The 19,282-nt window shown below is 41.0% G+C and overlaps 1 protein-coding gene across 1 annotated transcript in view; it reads left to right on the top strand.

Moving 5' to 3' along the window:
* Window positions 1-19,282, top strand: part of SOS2 (SOS Ras/Rho guanine nucleotide exchange factor 2) — a 56,370-nt gene that overhangs the window by 15,567 nt on the left and 21,521 nt on the right. The window contains exons 3-8 of the mRNA XM_040602450.1: window positions 1,188-1,319; window positions 3,124-3,288; window positions 3,927-4,130; window positions 5,666-5,809; window positions 10,180-10,290; window positions 12,986-13,084. Coding sequence (XP_040458384.1) covers window positions 1,188-1,319; window positions 3,124-3,288; window positions 3,927-4,130; window positions 5,666-5,809; window positions 10,180-10,290; window positions 12,986-13,084 — 855 coding nt within the window. The remainder of the gene's footprint in view (window positions 1-1,187; window positions 1,320-3,123; window positions 3,289-3,926; window positions 4,131-5,665; window positions 5,810-10,179; window positions 10,291-12,985; window positions 13,085-19,282) is intronic.

The raw sequence follows: 19,282 nt of genomic DNA, 5'->3' as shown, positions 1-19,282 counted from the left end.
AAGGTTGAGCATTAAATGGCCACGTGCAAATATTTGAAAGGTGCCTCTAAGATGACCTCAGGCCTCCTGGTATATTTCAAAATAGGTGCAAAAATCTTTTTATCAAAGGGACACACAGATTTCACAGGGTTTTTTTCAGCTCATCCACAAAATCTCTCCTCTAGGAGTTACCACCCATCTAGGCCTCGTTGTGGCTCCGTTTATGGGTCCAAAGCAGAGGTCGGGTACGGCACCGCACCACGTACCGCGCCTGCCTGGCAATGCCGGGTGGAGTGAGGACACCAGGAGGGGATTGCTGCTCCCCCCCGCCCAAGCTGTCTTAACGTCAAAAACTTGTTTTTCCAAAGTCACTTAAGCAGTTCAGTTCAGACTCGGTTGTTCAGCCTTTAATTCCCCAGCTCAGTGGGGCTGCGGCGGGAAGCTCGGAGAACTTCACGGAAAGCAGGACTGGGTCTTGCATGTGTTTAGTGAGGGGGGGGGGGCTGCTGGAGTGGCACTGCTGCCCAGAGCAGCTTGTTCTGTTGAGGGGGTCATCTCGCCTGTTCCTACAGCAGCTGTTGAAATGTGAATCTCTGTAAAAGTAACGTGGAATTGCGTGCAGTTTCCCATGGTAGTGGGGGCTGCAAACTGCAGCCCCTGTGATGAACTGTGCAGCAGTGAAGATGCTCCTGTGTGGGCTTGAGGAGTCCGAAGTGTTACAACCAGCCTTTTTCATGAATCGCAGCCCTCCTCCTCCTTAGAAGATCTCTGCACTTGTTTTTCATTTCTGCCATAAATCTGGATCTTATGTAGGACAAGTTACACGCTTTTATGAAATAGGAACAATACTGACTTTTTCATTGAGACTGTAAACTGTTTAGTGCTTCCTGATGTTGTTTATATTTTGGGCTCCTGGTCTCAGCTGAGGTTTCTTGCTGCTCTTGTGATGTAAAGATCATAGAGCAGGAGTTGTTTTAGGAGATTCGAACAAGTTCTTCCTGTTTAGGGAAAGGAGGTTGTTTGGGATTATTGAAAAGAGTGAAGCTGAGTTGGGTAAGAGGAGAGAACAGTTAGGAAGACGTGTTGCAAACACTGAGGAGGAGGATAATTGTCTATACTACAGGGGAAGTAATTTGCTATTTTGTTTTTTTTAAAACTTCTCTTTGATTGCTGCGGTTAATCTAAGTGCACTCTTTATGTTTGGACAGGAGCGCGTTCAAAAGACATTTCCTCATCCAATAGACAAGTGGGCAATTGCTGATGCACAGTCTGCTATAGAGAAGCGAAAAAGAAGAAACCCTCTCCTTCTGCCTGTGGACAAAATACATCCTTTATTAAAGGTACTTAAACCAACAACTTGATGACTGCTGCCTCTGCCCACCACACACCCCCAGCTGTATCACTGCCCTCCAGCATAACCTGTAAAGTATTTCTTTAATTTGTGTGAAATTAGGGAGTTTTCTTGTATTGGCTGAAAGAGTAAAAGAGTCACCGTAGACCAGGATGAATGTATTGTAGTGCGTAATAAAAGTAGATCCCTAAATTCATCATGTTCTCATGTTAATTGTATTACTCTACTTTGAAATATGACTAGTTTTTAACATAAATAGACTCCAAACAAGCTCAAATACCTTACCTACTTCAGCAGCACTGTTTTGACACCTTTATTTGTTTCAAAATGCTGCAGAAACCAAAATAGAAGAGAGAACAAGTAGATCCTGCTCTTGTATACTGTCAACTAAGATCTCTTTCAATGCCCTTTCAGTTAACTGTTGAATGTCACTGATGCCTTGGTTTTAAAATCAGTAGATCTGCAAAGGTGTAACAAAAGACCCAATACAGACTTTATTGTTGGTGGGTTTTGAGGAGGAGAGTGGCCTTCTCAGTCGTTCGATGTCATGTTATTTGTCACAGGTATAGAGCTCCCTGCTTACAGTCAGAATTTAGTGTCGCACAATGAGCATGTATTCATACCATGCTACTGCAGAGTTGGGTTTTTTTAATGATAAAACAGTACTCTGGTTTTTAAATCCATGTGTAATAGCTTTTAGATCGGTGCTGAATTTAAGTTCAGGCTGATTCAAACACTGCTTTTTTTTTTTCCAGTTTTTTTTTTTTTTCTTCCTATTTTGCTTTTTGTTTATAGCTTCAAAAATGCTTTTCTCCAGTGGTGGCATTGTTGCATCAGTTTCCAGCTGCTTTGTGAAACCATTATTCAAGGATAAGCAGAAATTAAAGCACTTCTTCAGGTCTAATCACTGTGTTCTTACAATGTCTCAGTTTGTGACAGTTAATCAGAGGGGAAGAGATGTTAGGAAAGAAAACAGCATTAATTAAGATCTTCCTAGACAACACTGGCTGTTTTTTTTATGAAGTTTGGTTCAGAAGTGTGTGGACATAGGCACAGAATCCGATTCTTAGAAGTTGCATCAAAATACGAGAGCAAGACTACCTTAATCAGATGCATGGACTTCCCTGTACTTATTCCTGGTGGTCTTGTCACAAATAAGAGGCCATATGGTGCATGATCGGCAGAAGACGGAGCATGTCTCACAAGAAAAACATGCAGTGTTCATCCTGGTTTTTCTCTGTTCAGACTTGAATAATTAAAGCTTAATTATTTTATGTAATGCAAGGGTGTAGATAGCTTAGTTGTTCAGCAAAATGTAAAGGATGGACTAAAATGGATTGCAGTCCATAACAGGTTGAAGATATAGTCCGTAGTTTCATCAAGGCAACTTTTTCCATCAAGAAAATTCAAAATGAAACATGCTCTTTTCTGAAGAGTCCAGATTAGGGCCAGAGCCCTGCAATTAGCATAGCTATAGACTAAAATTTAAGTACAGGAGTGGTTTCGGTGAAGTCCCTTTCTTGAAGGAACCCTGTTTTTAGGACTGTTGTTTTTAGAGGAGGGATTATCAAAAGTCCTCTAGCTTTTCATCTGTCAGTATATGGCAGAATAGCACAAGGAAGTATTTGCAAGCAGCTGCTCAAATTTCCATTTGATGTCCTTTGCCCTGGCTATTACATTACTGAATTATCAACGCAAACAAGATCAATTTCAGAAGAAAACTCAGTGTTAATTGTAACTCTAAATGAATTTGTGGACTAAATATGTTTTTTCCTATTGTTTTCAATTTGCAGGAGGTCCTAGGTTATAAGGTAGATTACCATGTCTCTCTGTATATCGTGGCTGTCTTGGAATACATCTCAGCTGACATTTTAAAGCTGGCTGGAAACTATGTTTTCAATATACGGCACTTTGAGATCTCCCAGCAGGACATCAAAGTATCAATGTGTGCTGATAAGGTAAGGAGTTGTGTTTAAAACAGTAGATACTAAAGGTGATTTAAAAAAAAAAAATATTGTAGAAGATGCATCCAAAGGAGGGTAGGAGGGAGGGACTGTTCAAATGCAGAAGCATCTCTCCTTATTCATACCAGACCTGTCATAGTAAAGACTTAAAGTTAAACCTGTTAAGAACTGGAACAGTAGTAGCACTTACAAAACAGTAAGGACACTTTAATTTCTCCGCTGTGTTACTGTCCTCTTGATGTTGCCTTGTCATGACAGCACTTTCCTTCTTTATAATACAGAAAAGACCTTTAATTTTTATCCTCATTAAAATGAGAAACATTTTTCTTTAATTTTTTCTTTATTAGAAGGGTTTTATCAGAGGCTTATGCAAGATGCCTTGTTTTCAAAGTTGATTCTGCATGAATTGTAACTTGTTTTCTAGGTCGTACTAACTTACAAAGGGGAAAATGCCTTTGGCAACTGATGCAGCCTTCTGCTGCCAAAGTTTAAATATTACTCCCTTGTGAAAGTGATCACAGAAAGTATTGTATTAAAAACTCAAAGGATTTCTCTGAACACATTGAAATAGCTGAGCATGAGCCAAGCATAAAAATCAAGCTTGCATGTAATTTTTTAAATTTCTTTGCTAGGTTTTGATGGATATGTTTGATCAGGATGACATTGGTTTGGTTTCTCTCTGTGAAGACGAGCCCTCTTCTTCTGGGGAACTCAACTACTATGACCTAGTGAGAAATGAAATTGCAGAAGAAAGGCAATATCTGCGGGAGTTGAATCTGATAATAAAAGTATTTCGGGAAGCTTTCCTATCAAACAGAAAATTGTTCACACCTAATGTAAGTTCTTTAATAGGTTATTGATGTGTAATGCTAGTCGCTCCATTAGCAGCCATAACATCAATTTTACATTAACTGCATTGGAGGTGAAATTAGATTGGATTTATTGTATGTCAGTGCTTAATGAGCATTGACTGTATATGAAATAAAATGGAGGAATTGCCATTAATAGTAGGAAGAGTGCTGCGCTCAGAGTGAAGCTTAATGGACACGATTCCCTGTCAGATGCCAGCAGTGGCTGGAGTCCTTTGGTTGTGTAAGTAATAGTTACACTTCTGCTTAACACAAAAATCAACAGTTACCTACCTGCATGTACAGCGAGTACAGAGGAGTGCTTGAATGGACATTCAGTGTTTACCCCCGGGCACCCCTGTCTGCAGAAACTACAAGTAAAACAAACAGCCCTTGGCTCTGGATTCTGTAGCGTGTGACTGACCATGAAGGGAATCTCTATTTGATAAATGATTTAAATATTTCATTGAAATTGTATGTGTGGCAAGTGCTGTTTTCAGGATGCTGGAGTCTAAATAGGAAGCGCAGCACTTGCAAGAGGAGAAGAAAGAGAGATCGGTGAATTGTTCCTGTGGGAGGGAGAAGTGGACTAGGCCAGCAGAAACTGAACTGGGATTTCTAGGGAATACCAGCAGGTTAAAAAGAGAGGCAGCAGGAGACATTCCCATTACGGCTGGGTGTGGAGGTTCCTCAGTAGCTGGTAGGGTATCAGAGAATTGTGCAAATGTGGGGACAGAATTCAGACGAATTCAGAATTCAGGGAGGAGCAGGGAGCAATATTTTGGGAGCTGAGGAATATTGTTTTGTTTAATGGGAACAAGTATGAGAAATTTTGAGATTGCTTGTTCCCACGAAGAGATTGCCATGGTCTCAGTGCTGGCAGGATTTCAAGCAAGCTCTGCCCTGTTAAGTTGGGGCAGAGAAGGCTTCCGAGAAGTGTGTTTCAGGGGTCAGAAGAAGAGTGCGGGTTATTGGAAAGGGCTGTCTCGTTGGTTGTGTTTGCGGTGTGTGGATCTGAAAAATCTAAGAAGTAGAATTTGGAAAAGGAAGCTGCCCGTTCCTCCTCTGTACCCAGGCAGTATTCTGCTGAAGTACCCCTGGAGGTGCTTTAGTTTTACCTGTGGTCTAGAGGATCTGACCTTGGAGCTGCTTTGAATTGCCTCCCTCCTGTTGTGTTCTGGGAGTCAAGAATCACCATAGAGGAAAACAACAGCTGTGAATTGTGGCTGGAAAGGCTAGGCATTTCTGTCTGCAGCACCAAACAGCGTATGGCAGGGCTGCTGCTGCTTCAGCCTGGGAAGGATGGTGTGCTTGCTTTCGCTGGAGTGAGCATTGCGCAATGCTGGATGTGTCCAGGCTAGCCTGTGTGGCTGGGAAGACAGTGTAATTTAACGTTCTTCCTAGCTTTTTCTTGGCTCCTCTCTATTTACCTCTTGGTTCAGCCTTCACGAAAAACGCTTCAATATTTACATAAGCAAAATGAACTATTCCAAACACTACTAAGATATATTTTCTGTTTGCAGGATATCGATGTGATATTTAGCAACATTTCAGATATTCATGAGTTGACAGTGAAGCTTTTAGGATTGATTGAGGATACTGTTGAAATGACTGATGAAAGTAGTCCTCATCCTCTGGCTGGCAGCTGCTTTGAGGATCTTGCAGAGGTATGGTGTTCTGTTGGTTTTTGTGGTTTATTTGGTTTGGGGTTTTTTAATCACCACTTGGTTTATTTTCTTAGTAAAATTTTGGTCATGATTCTGATAACTCCGATAAATTTGCGTTGTAAAATGTCCTTTTAATAAGCTCTGAACAGAGATCTTCCCTACCCATTCTTTAGTAGGTAAGCTCTAAAGTGTGTTTTCTACCCATCCCAGAAATGATACAAAGCAGGTGAGCACAAAACTAAAACCTTATTTTGGAGTGGGAATTAATCGCTATGATCCCATAGGGACATGGATTTGAGAAGTAAGTACCTGGGATTACTTACTGAAAGAAAGTGGTGCTTCAGGTTTTGTAGGCATTGGTGTCAGGTCCAGTGCTACTCAAAAATCATAGATCTGCAAGATGAGTGACTTGCATTACTCCAGAGAGTGAGCTAACTCAAACAAAAGTGTTCTTGATTCAGGCAAATGCATTGTTATACATCTGGAATGGGAAATGTCTCTGGGAAGCAATGACTCTGGGAAGGAATAAAGTACCGAAACAGCCGCGTAACTGAACAGAAGCTTCCTGTTCAGTGCTGTGGCAAAAGCGCTGCTGATACCCACTGACCGATAGAATAGATACTAAAGAGTAGGAATAAGGGAAGGCACTGCACGTGGATTTGGTGTGGCTCGTGCTGGGACATTATTAACAATTATTTTGTCTGGTTGATTTGATTTTTTTTTTTTTTTTAAACGGGCATTGAAATGCTGGCGGGACTATGGAAGAGAGTCGCTAAACTAAAGTTTTTGAGAAAGAGCTCAGTTTAGTCAAAATAGTGTAAGTATATAGGTACCTTCATCACCTGAAAATAAGCTCTGAAAAGAATGACTCTGGAATTCATCAAAGAGGTGCACAGCAAAAAAGCAGTATCTGCAAGGCAAGAGAGTTCAGTTTAGAACCAAACCACACTTTTTTTAACTGCCAGGGAGCTAACTCCTGGAACAAATTACCAAGATAGGCGTGCAGGTTTTGCTGTCCTTGGACATGTTTAAATGGAGTCTACTTTTTGTTAAGAGGTGTATTGACCCCAGGTTTCTGAACCAAAATGTAAGGGTTATCATGTAAATCACGTCGCCTGTATTACAGAGCAAGTCAGATGTTCTGGCCTGAGAGAGAGAGCATCTCTCATGAATCACATGGTAAATGTGAATATTCTGAGTTTTATCTTAAAATTATGTTTATAAAGAAAATGACAACCAATAAAACTTGCATTACACTTCTACATGTGTTGAATTTTTAAAATCTGAGGACTGCATGAACGCACCAGTTCCATTTGGAGAATGATTACATTTTTGTGGTTGTGAAGAGTATGAGTCCTTCAGCCCACATGCCACTTATGAATATGCCATAAAGATAAAGTTCTCCTGCTGTTACTTCAATAAACCACTTATGTGACATATCAGTAGGAAAGTCCAACTGACTAGGTCTTCACTGGTAAGTTGTTAAAGCATGATTGCTTATATAATGATAAGGAGAGGTTTTTGAACAATGGATTAAAGTAGCTATTACATTAAGATTCTAAAAAGACTTAAAATATGAAATAGTACAGCATTATCCTGGAAAAGATACATATTGCTGTTTATTGCAAAGACTACGCTTGGGCATCCAGTGCTTTAAGGGAAACAAATACTTTTCAATGAGTAAAAATCTTGCCTGATTTTCATTAACTGAAAAACTTAGGAAATTAAGAACAGGTTATTTTTCAAACCTTTTTATGCAGGTAGTAAGTTGGAATTCAATAATTTTGTTAATATGGAGCAAGACCTACTTAATAACTAGGCTGTTCATTTGATCATCTCGAGTGTTGAGATCATCTTTCTGTGAGTATTTGCAAAAGGGATCATTAAAGAGAGATATGAAAGTGAAGTGTTTATTTGCTCTGCCTATCTTACTGCCAGGCTTGTTCACTTAGTGTTTCCATTATAAAGGTCCTTCAACTTATTTGGAAGGATAATTAAAACTAAACAGCCCTTGCAAACTGGATTTTTCCTGCTTTGTCTGTTTTTCTGCATCGGTTCTCTGGAAGGTTTAAACATAAATATTGTAGTGGTTTTGAGATAAGGAAGTATGGGGAAAATATTTTTTTCCTGATGTGGAGGAAAATCAAAAACTTGATGCCTGACCCATGTGAGAGGGAGATGGATATTTGTTAATATGCTGGTAAAAAAAAATCTGCTTTTTGGTGATTTGTATGTTTTAATGATTGCCTGAGATAATCTCTTCAGTGATGTTCAGCTAGTGGTGGGAGAGCCTCAGAACCAGGGGCAGAGGGGTCCTTGTGCCTACTTCGAAGTGGTCTTCGGAAGGCAGCTGACAAAGCAAGGTTATTATCAGTAGATTGTAAATTTCTCATGCTGATATTTGCCTTTCCATAGGAGAAGTTTTAGGTATCAAAAAAGCAAGAAAGGTGGAAACCAGTGTGCTACAGGAAAAGGGGCTGAAACGTACAAACACCAATCCAGAACTATATGCTGTATTAAGATAACTTACTGGGCATCAAGTTAACATCTCTGTATTTCAGTAACTTTTGCAACATTGCAAGTATAAACCACTACCACCCCCCACTTCTTTGTTGTTTTTTTTATTATTTTTATTGTCTTGGGGAAGGTACCTAGTGCAGTTTGTTTCAGTCTTGTGTTCAAAAAAGAAACCCAAACCGTCGAAATACTGTTTAAAGTCTGAGTGGAAGAAACTGAAAACACTTCTAAAACGCAATAAAAAGTTTAGACAGACAGCCCAGAATGAGCAGGTGTTGCTCTGGCTGCCCCGGTAGATCTGCATGCAGGGTTGCAGTTGGAGCAGGAGTTGCAGCTCTGCTCGGGTCCTGCGGTGCGGAGGATGGAGCCAGCGGAGCACCAAAGCCATCTGTCCCTCCACGCTGACATCTGTCCCTTCACGTTGCCGCCTCTGGCTGCCGCTGAACCTGCACCCCGTGGCTAATGCACGGCTTCTGCAGGGGGTTGCGTTCATTTATTCTTGGCTAGTGTGGCAAAGAGAAACTGAATATGCAGCGTTATTGTCCTCTGTCTTTAATTTTGATGTGGTAAAGTAAGACCCTGTATTGTATGCTTGCAGGTAGTGGGCTGGCATGGAGTAAACAAGAAAAAAAACTCCAAACCAGCCCAGGCTGTAAACTGGGTTCAGATTCTGCTGAAGAAAACCAGCCTGTTCGGTTGGTGTCTGTAATCATTTCCCTTCAGCTGCTGCTGCAAGTGCCAAGCCTTCCCCCCCTTTCATCCCCCCCTGCCAGATACAATCTGATGCAAATGGACAGCGGTGATTAGAACTTGATGAGGAGAGTTGAGAGTGATTAATATAATTTGCATGTGAAAGGAGAGTGCGTTCTGTGCCTCTCCTCCCCACGAAGAGTTTCTTTGCAGCTGGCCCCATGAGTGGGGTGGGAAATCCCCTGGACCCAGTCAGGTGGAAGGTTTGAGGCTTTACCTGAATGTTTAAATGAGCTTTTGCGGGGTTTGGTTCTCCCCCGTTCTGCAGCCTGGATTCTGACAAGCGCTTCTGCATTTACGGTGAGAAGAGGTGCGTGCTGATTCTGGGCACGGTGCCATCAGCACCGGATAACCCGGTGATTCATGCGTGATTCAGCCCAGTGAATCTGCAGAGACCGGGGAGCAGCCTGGCAGGCTTTGGAGCAGGTGATCAGTGAGCAGTCATAAATTATTCCTGCAGAGATTCATGTACAGTCAGGTTTTCATCCCATCCTGCTGTCGTTGATATTACAGAATCGCAGCCAGGTACTCCATCCAGAGTCATAATTTTTGCCCCTGAAACCCTTGATATCATTAGAGGACTTTCCTCTGAGCCTGTTTCAGACTAGCTGCTTTGTCTCAGAGTGGGATATTTTCCCAGCCTGCCAACATGGCCAGGAAAGCATGCAGAAGCCCAGTGCTTGCAACTGACCATTCTTATGTGATGAACCCTGAAGTGGTGGTGGTACCACAATGCCTCCTTGTGACAGTCTCCAAAGTTCATCTTTACCTGCGTTTCTTTCCAAAGTATCGTTCTTCACTGACAGGAGGTAAATTGCCATTTTGTGTGAAACGTGGGTGGGCTGAAAGCAAGAACTTCTCTTGGTGCCCACTGCTTCGGTAAAACGACGTATAAGTATGGCGAGATCAAGAAAATGTGGTACATGTGTAAAATTTGGAAGTGAAGAAGTTCTGTGGTTTACTGAGTATTTGTTTTGCAAAATCGATCTTTTCTTGAAAAGTTCCACTTGTGTATCAGCTTATTAAAGGAATTAGTTGGACCCGCTGGGACAGAAATACCTTGTGTCATTCATGTAAGTGTGTAACTCTCTGTTTTTATTTAGGAGCAAGCCTTTGATCCGTATGAAACCTTGTCCCAGGATATTCTCTCTCCACAATTTCATGAGCATTTTAATAACTTAATGGCAAAACCTGCTGTTGCTCTCCACTTTCAGGTGAGTGCAAATGAGAAATACTGAATTGCCTTAGTTCTCATATTACTGACAAAATTCAAACTTCTGAAATTCTTTACTTCCTACTGAGAAAGAAATCCTCTAGATTCTGACCTTTCTTCAGTGTAAGGTACTTGGAACTCTACCTTTTCCTGTAAAAAAACCTGGACACAGCTCTAACCCATGAGTCTTTTGCAGGGGTGTTTTTTGTCCTTACATTAGACTCTTTTGCTTGAGAACAGAGGGTGACTTCTCATACCTGCCACTTCTGTTTCTCTCTTACCTTTGAATGCCAAACGCAGGCATCCAGGCACAATGCTTCATACTCTTCCGTACGTATCACAGGCCTCCTTGTTCAGCATTGGGGTTGGGAATGGTAGTTTTTCTTGATCATCTGTGATTTATTTATTCATTCATTCCTGTATTTATGTAGTTACTTATTACTACTTCTTTCTGCCAATGTGGCAGATCTGTTAAAGGCTACTGTTTGGGAGGCTGAGCTTGTGTTCAGAAATGCACTTAGGGAAGCTGATGAGCCAGTGTTGGGTCAGTGATGCTCCCAGCCAAGCCCGGCGCGCTTCATTTGTACGGGAGCTCGCATCTCCGCAAGCTGAGGTTCTGCTACCCAGTCCTGCAGGCTGAGTGTTTCCCCTTCAGCCGTGGGCGCTTGGTAAGCGGGGTCATCTCATCCTTAAATAGGACTTGGGCAATAAGGCCCTTTACCTACCTCTCTAGCAAATTGAAAGCCCAAAGATCTATTCCAAATTAAATTGGTGATGGAGTCGTTTGATAGTGGATCTGGCCTCTTTTGTGATTCTCCTCACCATAGAAGGGTTTGGCCTTTCCTAGGCATGTTCCTTCCTACTTGTTCTCCAAGCTGTGGAGTGAAGGCAGAGGTCCAAGCTCTGGGCCATGGGCATATATGAGTTGTCTCTGCCAGCTGCAGAGAGATGCAGCCAGGAGTCTTAAAGAGGGGGAGCGGGCACTTCCAAAAAAGAGACCAGTCACTTCCAAAAAGGAGGTCGGGTGTCATGGTTTAAGCCTGGCCGGCAGCTCAGCCCCAGGCAGCCCCTCGCTCACTCCCCCCACAGCGGGATGGGGAGAGAACCCGAGGGTCAAAGTGAGAAAACTCCCGGGCTGAGACAAAGGCACGTTAAGAGGCAAAGCAGAAGCCGCGCACAGCAGCAAAGCAAACCCAGGAGTTCACCCACCGCTGCCCAGGGCAGGCAGGTGCTCAGCCATCCCCAGGGCAGCCGGGCTCCATCACGGTGACGGGGGCTTGGGCAGACAAACGCCATCCCTGCCAGCGCCCCCCCTTCCTTCTGCTTCCCCAGCTTATATCCTCAGCATGACGTTCTGTGATCTGGGATATCCCCTTGGCTAGTTTGGGTCAGCTGTCCTGGCTGTGTCCCCTCTCAGTTCCCTGTGCCTCCCCCCAGCCTCGCTGGCAGGGCCCAGGAAACCAAAAAGTCCTTGATTAGTATAAACATCACCCAGCAACAACTAAACACATCCACCCAGGTGCTATCAGCATTGCTCTCCCACCACATCCCAAACACCAGCCACTGAGAAGAAAATTAACTCCATCGCATCTGAAACCAGGACATCGGATAATTCTGTTTCTGTTCAGTCATTACCTTGGTATGGAAGATGGCAAGGATTTTGCCATCCTTGGGGAAAAACTCCTCATTTTAGAGCCTGAATTATTGCATTAGTTACTGCTGGGAACGGAAAAAGATTTCTAAGTCATAAACTTGTGATTCTCAGTATCTGAGGGAGAGAAGATACTCGTAATTAGTTTTCCTCGACGAGACCTCCATATTTCTGTGGTGTATTGGATGTAAATTGGAGCACAGCATGTGTAATTGGGAGGAGAGGACATTTAAAGGGAAATTGGTGACAAGTTTATCAGATTGTATGGGAGTCCCAGCTGGTCTTCAACATTCCACTGTTTTCTTTAAATTCTGCAGCAAACTGTGGCCAAGCATAAAACATGTTATTTTGGAAATGAGTATGAACTTTTTTCAAAATATATTAGAGCATTTTCTGCAGTCTGGGATGTGGCTGTTGGCTCGGGATTAAGGCGTGCAGCTTAGCCATGGACAGTGCATTATTTCTAGGTATTGTCACCTTGCACTAATGCTATTAATTGAGTTCTGCAGACAGTGCTGAAATACGAAGGTGATGGCGATTGTGATATGAGCACCTCTATGTGAATTAAAGGATACTTATTTTATAACTTGGGGGTATCTTGGTCCTCTAGCTTCCTATACTTGATTTGCTGTTTATGGCAAAAATGTGGACCATCCAGCTGGTTGCTATCCTAAGGAAGCGGGTTGAGGAGTTGGGGGCTGTTTTCAGAGCTATGGGTCCACTAGTGAATACGCATCAAAATCCACCTGAAGCTGTTGATGGAAAAGAGTTTGTAATGCCTGGAAGAGGGTGTTTACAGGTTCTGTTTGCTTGATGTCAGAGCATTTATGGGTATCTAAATCTTATGAAGAGCCTCATTAGACAAAAATGGTTTTGTGAACTTTATTGGCTTCCTTACTACTAGACGTATTCACAGAGTAATGTAGATCAGAATGGACACCCTGGATGTGTCTAGCACAGCCATCTTGCTCAAAGCAGTGCTAACTCGTCCAGTCCCGTTTTGAGTGTTTCAGTGTAAGTAATCTTACTTATTTTTCCTTTTCAGTCTACTGCTGAAGGGTTTAAAGAAGCCGTACGATATGTCCTCCCACGACTCATGCTTATCCCAGTCTATCATTGTTTGCACTACTTTGAGTTACTACAGGTAAATGAAGCCGCTCTTGTTTCCTGCTAAAAGCATTTCTTAGTGTGGAGAATCTCAGCTTTTAAATAGGCAATTAGGTTTAACACTGCTTCTGAAAATTGAAAGATATAAAAATGTTAATTTGACACCAGTTAGTATATGTCTGAAAAGTAAAATCATATTAAAAAATCTTCAAAAGCACCTGTTGCTCTGATACAAACAGTTGAAGTAACTATATTTTGTTATAGAAACCTTTATTCAATTTGAATGCTAATATAGTTTAATGTGCAAATCTAATTTCTTCTTTCCTTGAGTTCTGGATTTTTTGTCCGTTCAGAAAAAGCAAAGCATAATTCAGCTCGGTAGTCTCAGTCTCAAGTCACACTCCAGTTGTAGCTCAGCTGATCTTATTTTGGGGGTTGGGGAGGCACTGCCTTTCAGCAGAGTTAGAATAACCCATTCCTAACGTTCAACCGTTTGACCTGAGCCCTAAATAGAAGGAATACAGCAAAAAGTCCCGTTTTTCATAGCATACCGCACTGTCTCCATATTGAGGAGGAATGAAAATAAGCGGTATTATTTTATTTTCTGTCTTCTGAGAAATTACATTAATGAAGTGTCAGGCTTTGTGGAATTTTGATTCAGATGATAAAAAGTTATTCCTGTAGGACGTATTTCAGGGGTCTTGCCATGCAAGTTGTTTAGGTTGGCATCTAGTCCAATGATTTTTGAGCATTTCTGCCTATTGAGGCATTACTTATTTTAGAACAACCTCTACTGGTTTGACCACAGGTCATTTGCACATACTTTATTCTGATGTACGCTAGCAAGGTGGTTCACATCATAGATACTTCCCTTGGGTCTAACAGCTAAAAGCCAAAAAGTAACGAAGCATGTATCTTTTTGCTTACAAGCAAATGTTTTTGCTGTGAGTTATGAGAAGAGAGGCCAGCAGTCAGCAGAAATATTAACATCTGAGATCTATAATAACCGGTCTTGAATAAGAAAAAATGTTGCTGTAGAAAATGCAATATCTTGAAAAATACTTAATTGAAGCTTTTTTTTTTAAATGTCTGGGGATAATGTAAAAAAAGTTTCTATGTGCCCCTTTGCGTTGGGAAAGTTTGTAATGCTTGCCAGAGTAAGTGAATTATTAACTAACTGGGACACACTTGAACTAAACAGGTGAAATATCCTGTGGCTATAGCTGACATTTTGAAATAGCAACAGAAATGATACTTCTAAGTTCTCAATGTAAAAAAAGGATGCTAGCAGTGTTGTAGAGGTGTGTTACATGGTCTTCCTTTGTGTTTTGAAGGATTTATTTGTATGAAGGAAGAAAAGGAAACTTTGCAACATAGAACTTACTTGTAATACGATATAAAATGTTCTCCAAAGAATCTTAAGTAAAAAAAAATAGCAATTGTTTTAAGACCAGGTCTGTAGTTAATATCTGGCGCATATTCCTTTTTTTTCTTTTTATTTTTTTTAAGTTCAGTCTTGTTTTCATTATCTCTGCTGTGATTTTTTGCATATGCTGATCTAGATAAGTAAAAACAAGGATGATTTATTTTGACCCATGAACCACACATCTCCAATGTATGGATTACAAATATTTTGTAGAAGGGTTTACATCCAAGTGATCTCAAGAAATTTGAGATCTTTAAGCATTTCTATTGATAGTCACTCAGTTTAAAAACAATTAACAAAGCTTAAAAACCAAACCAGTCAACCCTTACTCTCTACAGCTACCTGAAAGGAGGTTGCACTGACGTGGGGGTCAGTCTCTTCTCCCAAGTAACAAGGGATAGGAGGAGAGGAAACAGCCTCCAGTTGTGCCAGGGCAGGTTTAGATTGGGTATTAGGACAAATGTCTTCACTGAAGGGGCTGTCAAGCACTGGCACGGGCTGCCCAGGGACTTGGTTGAGTCACCATCCCTGGAGGTGTGTAGATGTGGTGCTTAGGGACAGGGTTTAGTGGTGGGCTTGGCAGTGCTGGGTTAACGGTTGGACTCGATGATCTGAAAGGTCTTTTCTATCCTAAACAATTCTATGATTCTAACGGTCAGTGAACTTTTCTCTGGATTACTGCACTGTCTCTGTTGAGAACAGAAACTTTACATTGTCACAGCTTTAATATTTGCCTCCATAAAGCTTTTGTGGCTATAAGGACATCTTCCAAAAGAAAGTAAGCTGATCAGAGAACTAAAGGGTGACAGCAGAAGCATGGCAGCACGGCATGGTTCTGCCAGCCTCGCTGTGGAGTGAGCACTGATGGCTTCCTAGATAAGTTGCACTCTCAAAATAGTCTTAACTTCCCGTTCATAAGGGTCATTGCATACAACAGTCCTCTGGAACTTCTTAAAATGTTCTTCTTTCACATTTAAAAAACATAATTGAATTAGTGACCTGTATTATGCTGAAGGTCAGGCTAATTAATGACCCATTGTGTCTTAAAGCTGGGAAATGGAGTGCATCAGTATGAAATTAAAGAATGAAGTCATGTGCTGCAGCTTTGGGAGAACCTCAGCATTTAACCAGCTTTACAAGCTGCATAGTGTTTGTCGGCTTTTTAGGGCAACGTTAACATATATGCCTTATTGAGCAGTTTTGTGTGTTTTCAGAACTTAAGATTAAATGCTTTGCATGCAAAGTTGGTAGTTTTTTCTTCAGAGACAGGAAGGGGTGGTTACTATTTATGTTTTAAACTGTGGCACAGAGAAGACAATTTGGTTTTGATACCCTGTCTGAAATCTGTAATGCTGGAGGAGTTCTCTGTCTCTTAGGGGCTCAGAGGCTGCTCCTAACTCCTGTTAATATTGACAGGATCAGGTTATACATGCACATTCTTCAGTTTCCTCCTGTCTTTGAAGAACAAAACCTGGCAGCTACTGGAAAAACATTTTGTTGTTTCTTTTATTTGTTTTAAACTTAAAAAAAGGCATCACCTACTATTATCTTTCATGCAGCATCCTGCTGTATTATTCAACTAGGGAATTTCAGCAGTGAAAATGATTAAATTTGACCTTTATCCACAATATACAGGATTTCTGAATAAAAATTCAGCTGCAGAGGCTGACACTTGGCTGTCTCGAATCTTCCTAACATAGTGAGCATAAAGCAGAGCAGAAATCTTAAATACCACTCTGTAGTGAATAATGCTAAACACAGAGTCTTTTGTTGTGATCAATTTAGTTGCAGGTTTAAAATCTGAATTTTATGTTGTAGTTTGAAAACATCCTCAATTTACAGCAGTTATTTTTAAAAAGCAGAGTGGTTTCAGGAATAGGGAAAGTGTTTATTCAACAATACTGATATATTATAAACTGTTGGTGCTGCTTCTTTGTTACTATTGTATTTGTCTTTAGGAACCTTGGTTGAAAAAGACCTAGCAAAAATGGCAGCTGAAAAGCAACAGAATACTCATATTTTCGTGGCTTCAGTAGAGAGAGAAGCAAAGATTGAGACTGTTACTTCTTAAGCCAGTTACCAAACTCCCCACTACTGAATTGGGCGGTAAATAAAATGACAAATGATTTACAGAAGCGCAGGCCTTAGTGTTCGTTCTTTTGCAAAACAGCAAAACTAAAATAAATGAAATTAAAGTCTGAAAAGCCTGAAAATTCTTTCAAGCTGTAAAACTTTTCTCCTTGGTGCAAAAACCTGTCTTGATGCAGATCCTGCATCAGAGGCTGCACAGAGACTCCTCTTTGCCTGAGCAAGAGGCGTAACAGTTTGGTGTCATTTGGAGACCCCCTTGTTGAATTTGTTTGGGTTGGTGGCTTTTTGGTAGCAGCCGTATAGAGGTCACTAGGAAGCAGCCTTTTTACACCTTGGGTCAGAGGGCAGGCCCTGGTGTCACTTCAGTGGCGATTCCTTGATCAGGTATTGGCAGCAAACGAACCTGCCATAGGTTGTTCTGAAATGGATGATGATGGCAAAGGTTGAAGGAAGTCACGCTGAAGAAATGAAAGTATCTTGAAGGAAAAAATAGTGGTAGTGATGAAAAGCTGTTACATCTTGCAAACAGGTAGCCCAGATATATTCAGATGGCGACATCTTTAATTGCTGATCAGAGTATTTGGGTTTAAAACACTATGCTTGAGGTTTCCCAGCATGAACGCCTTAATGCTGGCAACGTAGAGGAGAGCTTAGTGTTTCATCAGCCTTTCAAGCTCCAGGTATGCTTTCATAAATGGGTCTGTAGATACCAGAGTTCCAGAAAACATTAGTCGTGGAATGCAGTGGAAAGAACTGAAGGGGTCATGCAATCCATCCAAAGCCTGAGCAAGGTGTCAGTTAGGTGTACCATTAAAATCCAGGAGGTAAGCAGAGGTCTGCTCGGAGACTCGAGCAGTTATCTGTTCGAGTCCAAGAAAGCTTTCCCATGTCAAACAGGGAGTATATCCTTCCTTCTCATGTGACTTGCAGGCACAAGATTATCCCTAATTCTTGCATGTGACTCACTGTGATGTTATTGAGCAACCTAAACCATATGAAATTCTGCCTTTTGATCTTTTCTGCTGTTACCTGATCACTGACTGACATAGAAGCCCTGGTCAGTATTCTGCAGGATCACATGGTATAATTTAGGTGAACAATGTTCTTCATTACTGTTTTATGACAATTTTCAGTAAAATAGAAAAGTTAATATTCTTAATCCATCGTTGCTGGTATTTTAAATACAACTGGAGTAAGCAGAACCTCCTTTCCCCTTTTCTAAAGATTTACATCTTTTCTCTGTCTAGCAAGCTTGTCATGTGCTTGCATCCGATATTTAATCAGAAGGATGCTTGTTGAGAACTGGCATTTGGAAAAGGAGATGTTAGTCCAGTGATTACAGAGAATGAGATATGCTTCAGGTGATCTGCCTGATCTTCAGGAGTCTAAATACATTCTGGTGTAGAAATGGATTAGATTACTTCCAGATGTGAGGTGGTTGGTTTTTTCTTTTTTTAATACAAAAAAGGCAAAACGTGCCATTTGATGTGTGTTAACTGCCAAACACAGCCCCCTTTGGAAAGGGGATGCAAGAAATTCTGCTCAGGACATGTGAGCAGAAAGACTATTTAATCAGACTTGGTAGCTTTTCCCACCCTTAGGATTTTGCACTTGTCATCTTTTCACACCATTTTTATCTTTGCATTTCTGTGGCTGATAGTAAAGCAAAGAAGGGTTTCCACAGAGGTAGACATCTTTTTTTTCCCTTCCCTGTACTGTTCCTCAGCTCATAAACTTCCCCAGAAATTTTTGGCCATGAAACTTTCATTTCTCTAACATTAAAGATGGAGGTTGTTTGGGCATGTGAAAAATAATAATAAAAAAAAATTAGTAATGTAAGTTACACGAAGAGAGTGGACCAATCTGGTCAAATCCTGTTCTCTCAATTACTTTTAGAGGAAGCTACATATCCTTGCTGAGGGAATATAGTGGGGAAAGGAAAAGAAGGCTTCTGCCATGCTGAGTGATTGTAAGTAAGATTTCTCTTAAAGTATGTAGGTAAAACAGAGTTCATCCAAAGCTGCATGGCATATTGTCTTGATTTTGCCCAGCAATCTGTTTACTTGAGCTTTCTTTAAAAAAATCCACATGATCTTGAACGTGAAAGAGGTTAACAAGAAAAATCTTTTATTTGTGTCTGGGGTATTTTAGGAGTGTTAACCTTAAAGAATGCAGAAGAGGAACTCTGTGGATAGGCTTTGCACAAAGCATATTGCTACTATGGGTATAGAGACCATATGAAAGCCTGTTGAGTTTCCTAATTGAAGACGTTTCTGCCTAGTGGTGTAGATGGATCTAGTTTTTATTAAAGGAAAATACACTGATTCTCACTGTCTTTACATTTTGCTGTTACTAGCAACTCTTGAATTTCAGACTTTTTTTTTTTTCTTACTATGTTCACGTTGTGCAAAATTGACATTTCTTCATGAAGTAGATGAGTTTGCTGAATGCAAGCTGAAGCAGAGTTTGGTAAGAAGCAAAGAGAGATTCTTGCTCTTTCTGTCTTGAATTTGTTCTGAAATGTTGAGATTGACTCATTGAAGAAACACTACATGTAGTTATATAAAATTGCATTTAAGTCTTGACTATTTCAAACCTCCAAACTATTTAATAAAATTAGTTGTGAAAACAGGACATTGTGGAAAAGATACCAGGAAAAAGTACCTGACAGTTAGCACTGGCTCTCAGTAAAAGGGTAAAGGGTTATCTTTCTAAACG

The sequence above is a fragment of the Falco naumanni genome, chromosome 7 (assembly GCF_017639655.2).
Source record: "Falco naumanni isolate bFalNau1 chromosome 7, bFalNau1.pat, whole genome shotgun sequence".
NCBI lineage: Eukaryota > Metazoa > Chordata > Aves > Falconiformes > Falconidae > Falco > Falco naumanni.
Note: the sequence above shows the minus strand (reverse complement) of the source record. Positions and strands in the feature narration are given on the sequence as shown.